At 55.3% G+C, this 9,736-nt stretch overlaps 1 protein-coding gene across 2 annotated transcripts in view; it reads right to left on the bottom strand.

The window, feature by feature from the left end:
* Positions 1-3,487: 3,487 nt before the first annotated feature.
* Positions 3,488-9,736, bottom strand: part of COLQ (collagen like tail subunit of asymmetric acetylcholinesterase) — a 64,484-nt gene continuing 58,235 nt past the window's right edge. For both annotated transcript variants that reach the window (XM_024747732.1, XM_024747724.1), the window contains 4 exons: positions 8,599-8,718; positions 8,137-8,257; positions 6,673-6,775; positions 3,488-4,898 (listed from right to left, as the gene is read on the bottom strand). In XM_024747732.1, coding sequence (XP_024603500.1) covers positions 4,829-4,898; positions 6,673-6,775; positions 8,137-8,257; positions 8,599-8,718 — 414 coding nt within the window. In that variant the 3' untranslated portion in view covers positions 3,488-4,828. The remainder of the gene's footprint in view (positions 4,899-6,672; positions 6,776-8,136; positions 8,258-8,598; positions 8,719-9,736) is intronic.

Below are 9,736 nucleotides of genomic sequence, written 5' to 3'. Positions count from 1 at the left end.
TAGTGGCTTAAAACAACCACCATTTGATCTGATGGAATCTTGTGATTAAGAATTAGGATAGAGATTGGCTGGGCAATCCTGCTTCTTGTGGCTTCAACTGAGGTCACTCAGTTGGCAGATGGGCAGGCGTGGCGAGTCCAAGCTGGCCTCACTCACATGTCTGGCGCATGGTGGGTGGCTGGAAGCAGGCTCATTTGGGGCCATACATGGCCTCTGTAGCAAGGCCATCTCAGGGAGGCCATCTTACGCGCTGGCTGCCTCCCCCTAGGACAGGTGTTCTGAAAAGCTGCATGGCCTTTTATGACCTAGCCCAGAAGGCACAGGCATCACCACCGCAGTGTTCTATTGGTCAGAAGCTCACCTAGATTCAAGAGGAAGGGACATAGACCTCCCCCCGGCTTTAATGACGAGTATAAAAAAGCCACCCACCCGAAGTCCCCAACTGTCTTCCCTGTGTTTTTTGCCTAGTCTTCTGCAGTTGTTCTCAGATGAGACATCTCCCCAGGGCAGGCTCTTAGGTCCCTGGTCTAGCAGCATCAGCATCCCCTGGGACCTTGTTAGAAACCCAGATTTTCAGGCCCCACCCCAGACCTGCTGAGTCAGAATGACAAGCCCTTCGGGGTCGTTCTGATGAACCCTAAAGCTTGAGAACCACTGCTCCAGGACACAACACCCTTGGTGAGTCTCAAGTGATGACCCATGACCACGATGACTGCCTTGAACTTCCCATCTAGGTAGGTGTTGGATGAGGGTGACTTGGGGTGGGGCACCCATGGAGTGTGGTTCTGTGTATGGGTTGGAACATCAAAGACAAAATTCATCGTTGCCTTTGAAGAAGTTACTGGGGGCAGAAGTTCACTGTGACGTGGGCCCCTTTACCTTCCTGTGAAGGGAGTGGGGCAGGGGGAAGAGAGGGCAGGGGAAATAGCTGCTTCCTTTCTTTGGTGAGGTTTCTCGGAGACTTGTCTAAAAGTCCGCCGCCTGGGGCTGAAAGGAACTCAAATGAGCCACAAGAGAGAATGCCCCTCTGATACAGGCAGTGTGAGTCCTCTTCCTCTATTTCTTGGGCAGGCAGGTTGGGTGAGGGGGGATGGGGAATCCTTAACTCACCCTTCTTGTGTGGTTTGCACCCCTCCCAGAATGGTTAAGAATGAATATGCGGGTGGGGGACCAGCCCACACCCTGGACCCTCTGTGCCCATGGTGGTAACTGGGCTGCTCTAGTGTAATGATCTCCTTGGTGCATCGCCAGGGGCCTCGAGCTGTGTGTGAGCCCATTGCTACCACACAAATGGAAGATCTGCGTTTCGTTGAAAATTTAAATTGGTTCACTCCACTACAGAGGAGGGCTGGGGCAGACAACCCAAGTAAAGCAGTCACTGGGGTGTAAGCTGGCCCACTGATTATAATGAGGTTTGGAGAATCTTAAGCAGTTTGACCCATATGTGCCCTCCACACCCCTACCTATTAGGGTGATGGATGGACCCATGTGTCTGCCCCAAGACGCTCAGAAACTTTGTCCTACCATCTTCCCAGGCACTGGTTCCTATATCTCAGTTACCAAGTTCCCTTCAGAGACCTTACTTTGCTTACAAGTTTGTCACATTTGCCCCATTCCTGCTCCCCAATATATCCGGTCCAGCAGCCACCCCTTCCCCGCACAGCCTGTATGCTTCTGGCAAATCCCCAGGGGGTGGCCTAAGGGCAATCTTAAAACCTTTGCCACCCTGGGTTCAGGAACCCAGCTGTGATCTGATCAGCAGGCAGTGTTCACAACAGGAACCGGTTCACAAATGGCCATGTGACCCAAAACATGCCAACAAGGCTCAAGGCAAGATTTGCTGGGGACTCCTGGGGGGAAAAAAACTTCTTGAGAGCCACTGGAATAGATGTTCTCTCTTCCTGGGGACGTTACAAGGTCCAGATGTTAGCCTGAAACTGTAGTAGTCAGCTTGTGACCACCCTAAGGACTGAATTAACAGGAGAGATGCAAATAGCTGAGAGGCTAAAGCAAGCCGAGAAATGGAGTGGAAGCCTTGATTGAACCTTGCCTGATCGCCACTCCACTCCTGGAACTTATGAGTTATATGAGCCAATAAATTCTACCCTGTGGTTTATATCATACTTAAGTTGGATTTTCTGCTACTTGCCGACAAAAGCATCTGGACTGACACTGCCTCCTTTGGTGACAATATCTGAAGGCCCTGTCATATTCTCAGCCATGCCACGTGACAGCTTGAGAGTAGCCAACGGAATCCATCACCGCTCCAAGGACATACCCCGTCACAGCTGGAGGGCAGAATCCACACTCGCCAGCGGTTAGAGTTGGAAAATTCAACCTCTGTCTCAAGTCTCTCACATGAGGAAACTGAGGCTGTGGGAAGTGATGAACCAAGTATGAACGGGGGGCCTCCCACCAGCAGATGATCCCAGGAGGTGTTTCTGCGGCTGCCTGGCCTGCTGACAGGTGTCCGTGCTCCTGGCAAAGCTGCTCCCTATGCCGCGGAGTTAATGTTTCAGGGGAGGCACGGGTCCACCTTCCCCGATCTTTCATCTTTTCATTTCAGAATGCTGAAGGGGGAGAATTACTATTATTACTATATATATTCTCAACACATGTGACCTTGAATCCTTTCATTTCCTGAGCCTTTCAGAACACTCCCTAGAAATAGCTGGAGGCGGCCCCCCTCTAATACTGCCGGGTCCAGGGACAAGAGCACAGATGGTGGCTCCCACACGAAATGTCTGAGTATTCACATTAGGATCAAACTGACAAACTGTTACGCATTAAATAGGTTCTGCTTACACTTTCATGAAGACTGGAATTTTTAGATGCCTCAAAGTTTTCTGTGGCAGCACCAGGAGAGCGGGCCTCCCTGCCCCTGGCCCGTCTCACACCAGGATGTGCGGCCTGTGTCTCCAAGCTCCGTCTACCACCCCTGCAAAACAGCTTGTCCCTGGCCACCCCTCACGCTTACAGGTGTATGCGAGCCACAGTCAGGACAGGCACGGAGAGAGGGCTGTGTGGCCCCGGAAGCAGGCTCAGGACCACTCGGGTGGAGAGTTAGGGTTTCCTGGGACCTGCAGCATGGGGTGTGCAAGTGTCACCGTGGCCCCTTGGGGAGGGTCATGGCCAGAGGAAGGCCAGAGTAGTGCCCTCCAAGGAGTGGGACCCAGGACTGGGCCACTCTTGGCCAGGTCCAAGGGCAGTACTGGACTTCCACTCTGTCCTATGCAAGATCATAAAGCAAGGCTGGGGGTGAGCAAGACCCGGCTTGGTGACCTTGGACCTCAGTTTCCTCCCTCGTCCCTGAGGGAGCAGGACTGCTTCCCATTCTAGAACCCTCTGTCGAGTCTGGAAGCAGACTGGATTTCAGAGCCCTTATCCCATCCAGGAGTTCTGGGACACCAGCCCCAAACCGCCAGGGAAGAGAGAGCCACAGTAGGGAGGAACACCGCCTTTATTTCTTGATTTCCCATCCGGAGATGCCAGGATGAAGGTGGTGGCTTCACATGGGACAGATGTGGGCCATGGAACATCAGCCCGGGACTTGCAGTAGAAGCGGAGGGAGCCAGACTGACCCATGTGTCCTCCCACCCCGGGGCTGATTCGCCCACGACTGGCCACCAGCCCAATGCCAAGTGCCCAAGACGCAGGCCTTGTACACAGGCCCAGGAGTGTCCCTCCATCTGGTAGCAAATGGGCAAATTCCACCTGAGGTCTGCCATGGGGAAGACGTCTTTCCCAAACAAAGCTAAGCCTCACTCAGGAAATACAGTGATGAAAGGCAGCTCACAGACACGCAGGGCTAACGATCCTGTAGAAACGGGGGCTCGGGCGCACGCACACGAGGACAAGACTATGCACCACGAAGACAGGGAGGGAGGTCACAGGGCTCACGGGAGTCAGCAGGCAGCCAGGAGCTGGCGCCCAGGACAGATGCCGTCTCTGCCCGGAGCATGTACTCAATCGTGGGGCCCAGACGGGAAACCAGGCGGCAGTTTCCTAAGGACTCAGGAAACACCAGTGGCCGGCCTGCTAGCCAATGTCCTGAAGGAGAAATGGACACGTGGGACATTCACAGGACGGAGGTCCAAGTGCGCAGAGCCAGGAGGTCAGGATGGTACCAGGGATGGGGAGGCCTCGAGAGCAGCCCCTTCGGGAAACGTCGAAAAGAAGGCCACTGCTCTGCTTTCGTCTACACGGTAAGCACCCCAGCACCCCAGGGTTTGGCGGCGGTCTCAGTACTTATTCACAGTTGGGGCTCTGCCTGGGGAAGCTGCATCCACACGAGGCCGCGTTGGGCTGTGGTTAGCTGCGGGGTGGGGGGCTCCCTAGTTGGACCCAGATCTGGGGGCCACCCCCAAAGAACAGGCCCACTTCCCTGCTCTGTGGTTCCCAGGCCCGGGGAGCCCCGGCCAGCTGCCAGGTGAGAATGCCCACATTTCCAGAGGTCAGAGGGGACGAGAGGCCTGTGCCCCAGATGCCCCCAGCGGACGGGAGCAATCTCCAACAGTCTGTGTGCCTAACAGTGCAAAGCCAAGTCCACGATATTCGGAAGGGAGGGCCCCGCAGGCCGTCGGTCTGGCCAGAGGGTCGCGATGGGCGTGTGGAAGAGGCCCGGTACTCGGGGTTAAGACAGGATGCAGTGGTCCTAGGTTCTTCCAGTCGGACTGCGTTAAAAGCACATCTTAGCAGCAAGAGTTTGTCCTTGTTTCTGTTGCATGAAGGTGGTGGAAACCGGACCAGGACAGGGCGAGGTCAGTCTGCCGAGGGTGGAGAAGCTGCTGCCAGTTCCGTGGGTGTAGCCGCCTCCTCCCAGCGGCCCTCAGGTGAAGTAGCGACAGGGTGTGGAGTCGATGTAGCAGTACGGGGTGCACCGCAGGTCTCCGTACGACCTGAGGGGGGCGGACACGGGGCAGTGGGCAGGAGCCCCAAGGACACAGCCATGTTCTCAAAGGCCTCCTCTCGCAACTCTGGTCAAACCTCATCTGAGAGCTGCCCTACTGCCACCCTCCTAAGGGCGAGGGGCTCCAAGGTGAGGGGCTTGGGGCAGCTGAGTCCAGGCCTCTGGGGCTTCTCCCCTTGAGTCCATCTGAGGGATCTGGGGGAAAGGGGTTTGTAGGTAGCCTGGCTCTGAACACAGCCTCTCAGAGAGAATCAGCCCTTTCTCCAGCGCTGTCCAGTAGGTCCCTTGAGTCCATCTGAGGGATCTGGGGGAAAGGGGTTTGTAGGTAGCCTGGCTCTGAACACAGCCTCAGAGAGAATCAGCCCTTTCTCCAGCGCTGTCCAGTAGACCACACTGCACTATTTCTGTGGCAGCCACTGGCCATATGTGGCTATTGAACTCTTGAAATAAGGTTAGTGTGAATGAAGAATCGGATATTTAACTTTATTTAAATAGCTACGTGTGGCCGGGGGCTACCACATTGGAGAGCACAGCCTACACGTCTGTAAGCCCAAGCGCTAATTCCGAGGCTGTGCTGTATTGATACACCAAGCCCACATTCGCAAGCATCCCCTGAGGCTTCTCGGGACTAAAGAGTAACCACAGCGAGCGGCGGGGTAAGCCCTGGGCTCCACATGTCCCTGTACCCCAGGTCCGACTGTCTACACTCAGCGGTGTCCTTCCATCAACTCTTTGGCAGGGGCCTGGCAGGAGCCTCCCTACTTCAGGGAGGGGCAGTGCACACACACACAGATGCAGTGGAGTTCTGGCCCAGCCTACAGTGCTTGGAGTTTGGGGTCTGAGCTCCCCCAGCCCGGTTTGATTTGTTGCCCTGCGTTTGGGGGTGGGCATTGAGGCGACCTCCTTGGAGGAGAGAGACAGGCCTTGGGTCCTGGGTCCAAGCCTACAGAGGAGTGGGGCTGGAGGGAACGCCTGGACAGATGGACTCCTGAGGAACCAGGGATCCACTCTGGGGCCAAGGGAGAAGCAGGATGTGGACTGGAAGAGGAGCGGCCTCCCTACCTTCCCTACAAGCTACGCAACTCTGGTCCTGTAACCACTGGCGTAACAGAGCCCAGGAGAGCCCATTCTGGGCATGGGATCATGCCTCACAGGGCAGAGGCCCTCAGCGGGCCTGGGAGATGTCCTCGTGGAGACCAGGACACTCAGGATACTGAGCCACGTGAACACCCACTGAGGGGTCTCAGAAACAGCTGCAGGGGGTGCTTGAAGGGAAGACTACATTCCTGGGGTTTTCTGGGAGGACTTTGGAGCCACCAAAGTTAGATACTAAGGCTGGTGGGATCTCATGTGTACCCACAGGCCTGCCCGGTGGTTCCAGAGAATTCAGGTTACAGATGCTTAGATTCTCTGAAATGCCCGGACCCCTCCCCCCTCCACCAGCCCCCCTCCCAGGCAGGCCCACTCCCAGGAGACCAGTGTGGTCACGGGAGCGACGGAGCTGCTCATCCAGGGGCCACGGTGAGCTGCGGGCCCAGGCGGAGCTGGGGGTGGGTGACTGCTCTGAGTGGCATGTGGGTTTCTGTGTTTAGCACTGTCCCCCCGCGAGAGCAGGGACCATGCATGTGTTCTATGTCACCATACCTCAGAGTCCAGAAAGCCCCAGGAACACAGAGGCATTCAGGAATATTTGTGAAGGAAAGAGGAGTAGGCAGGAGGGAGGGAGGCCGGGGTGTGGTCACAGCCCGCGAGGTGGTCCCTACCCGGGGAGATAGGTCTCGCAGGTCAGGTGGCCGAAGTCAGAGCCGTCACAGTCCTCCACGCCCCTGTGCCGGTGACCATCTCCACAGTAGGCCCGGCGACAGCCTGAGGGGACACGGGAGGTGAAGCCCTGAGAGGGGGGCGGGGTGGGGGACAGCCTGGCAGGACCATGTGGCCTGAAGGAGCCCCCCCCCATCCCACAGAGCCTGAACCCTCCTGCAGGGATGTCCACAAAGCTTCAGACCCCAATCCCACGGGAGGACAGTTTCTGTCGCAAGACCACCGCAGGTTCCTATGAGGTGAGGGTAGGGAGACGGGCACGTCACAGCCTTTGTGGAGCTTGTCTGTCTGCAGGGAGCTTCCTGTGTCCCTCGGGAGCCAGACCGTCTTCCACGGGGTCTCTGTTCTCACAGCAGGGGAGGGGCCAGGAGTATGAACCCACCCTCATTTTTATAGGGCTTTGAGACTAGCTATTAGTTCCTTCCTGCTGTGTCATCTCCACGAGGGGCAGGGGGACTCCAGGCAGAGCCAGCATCCTAGGAATCACCGCCCAGGAACTGTCGCGGGAAGTGCAGCTACACGGAGAGAACCAGACACTTCATCCTGCGCCTGCCCTGCACACTCTCCCCCTCCTCTGAGCTCCTTGCTGGCGAGGAACCCACCTTTGCACCTACGCGTCCCCAGCCCTGGCTTCTCATAGCAGGACTTTAAAAACTACGCAGTGAAGGGATGTCGAGCCCTCACGGCACCCAGACAATCCATGCGCACGTCAGCTCACAGAATCTCACAGAATCTAAAGGCTTGAGCGTTCGGTGCGGTCGTACCCATTTTTCAGTTGGGGAAAGTGAGGCCCTCCATCACCCCACTCACCGTGTAGCCTCTTCTCTGAGCCTGAGGGTGACTCTGGCTTCCAGAGCCTGCGTCCAAACTCAATCTGAATCTAAAGCTCATGCTTTCCACCTCACCTCCTGCTTTTGTCACTTGATTTTTTTTAAAAAAAAAAGAAGAAAGAAAAGCGATGCTTCAGCCCTATGCTGCCTGCCTGTCCCGGTAGCATCCATAAGCCTGAAGGTAGCCCCGCCACCCAATCCCCCAAACAGAGCTCTGCTATGAGGACTCTGTCTGCTAAAAGTGAGTCCTGATTCAGATTCTTGCCTTATCCCGTCTGCCTCTCAGCCCTGCATCACCTTTATCTTTTGATAAGAATTTGGATTAGAACGTGGTTTTTGCCAAGAAGTAGGATTCAAAAGAAAGGGAGGGCCCGGTGGCTTCTCTGGGGCCAAGATCCTTGACAGCAACCCCATCGCCTTGCTTGGACGGTGGGAGGGCTCACGTTTGGCCCGATTGGGGATGGTCGTCCCCCCAGCAGCCCAGCTCTGGCTCTAGAACTGTCCCAAACCAGCACAGCTGGTGTCCAGGGCTTGGCCTGACCCCACCCAGCGGCGGTTCAAGCTGGGGCCACTCACGGATGCAGTCGTCACCCACATCGCCGTTCCCGTCATCACACTCCTCCCCCGGCTGCAGGACCCCGTCCCCGCAGGAGCCGCGGTGGTCTACGGGGTAGTCCACAGGGTAGAAAGGCGTCAGCTGGCCAGAGAAACACAGCACGCACGGTTACCGGTACAGTGGGACAGGTAGCCGGGCACCGGGGACAGAGGGTCTGGGCGGGGGCAGGGCAGTGGGGGAAGGGCACGCCTCCCCTGTAGAGCCAGAGCTCTGTGGTTGGCAGGAAAGCTGTGCGGGGCTGGGAGCCTGTCTGGAGCCTTGGCCCAGAGCAGAGCTCCACGTGGGGAGCCAGGGCATGGCAAGCTCTCAGAGGCAGGCTGAGAGAGGGCGCTCAGACTTCCATGGAAAGCTCTGTGCCAGGCCTCTCCTTCCTTTGGAGATGCGTCCCTCTGCTGATGGGGTGTGTGCTGAGCGCCCCGTACCTGGATGGGGAGCCAGCCAAGGCTGTCCTTGAAGTACAGAGACCTCTGGTCTCTGCGGAAGGCAATGGCATGTTGGGTATTCAATCTCTCAAGCTCCTCCTGGTTGTTGACCACAAATATCTGCCGGAGGAAACATTGGTGAGGATTCCAGGAAACACTTCTACGGAGGGGAGGGCGGGGGAAGAGCCAGAGGAGGAAACAATCCCTGACCTTGGGCTGGTGATCAGTGGGAAGGGCGGTTTGCTTTTACACTCCTGCATCCCTCCTGAAGTGGGGACCAATGTCTTGGTTCCCACATCTTCCCAATCCAGTTCCTAATGTCTGAGTTTGAAATAAAAATATCTACCATGGTTTAAAATTTATAACATTTAAAATGTTACAAAGACTTGGGGACTTCCCTGGTGGTCCAGTGGTTAAGAATCCGCCTTCCAAGGCAGGGGACGCACGTTCAATCCCTGTTTGGGGAACTAGAATCCCACATACCGTGGGGCAACTAAGCCTGCGCGCCGCAACAAAGATCCCGCGTGCCGCAACTAAGACCCAACACGGCCAAATAAATAAATATGTTTTTTAAAATGTTACAAAGACATAAATAAAAAGGTGATGTCATCTAATCAAATAATTCAACACCTGGAAATGATTCTTAACAAAAATCCTATACTCAAAGTGTTCATTACAGTGTTATTTATATCAGGGAAAAGCTTGGGAGCACCTCATACCTATCTGACAATTGGGCTCTGGTTAAGTAAATCACAGCACAGCCACATGATAGACAGAGTATTACCTACCCATTCAAATTATGAATTGATGTCCGGGTTTACTTAAAAATAATCTAAGGTAGGTAGGTTGTCGTGAGTAAGTGTAAAAAGGAAACAAGATTAGCCGGGAGTTGATAATTGTTGAACTTGGGTAAAGAGTACGAAGAGGTTCCTTACGCCATTTGTTCTGCTTTTGTATTTATTTGAAGTTTTCTATAATTTTTTTTTTCTTAGAAAAGACAAAGAAGGGAATTCCCTGGCTGTCCAGTGGTTAGGACTCCGCGCTCTCACTGCCAAGGCCTGGGTTCGATCCCTGGTCGGGGAACTAAGATCCTGCAAGACGTACGGCACAGCCACAAAAAAAAAAAAAAAAAAAAAAA

This window comes from Neophocaena asiaeorientalis, unplaced genomic scaffold (genome assembly GCF_003031525.2).
Source record: "Neophocaena asiaeorientalis asiaeorientalis breed wild unplaced genomic scaffold, Neophocaena_asiaeorientalis_V1.1 scaffold33, whole genome shotgun sequence".
Lineage (NCBI taxonomy): Eukaryota > Metazoa > Chordata > Mammalia > Artiodactyla > Phocoenidae > Neophocaena > Neophocaena asiaeorientalis.
This window is presented reverse-complemented; position numbering and strand designations above follow the sequence as displayed.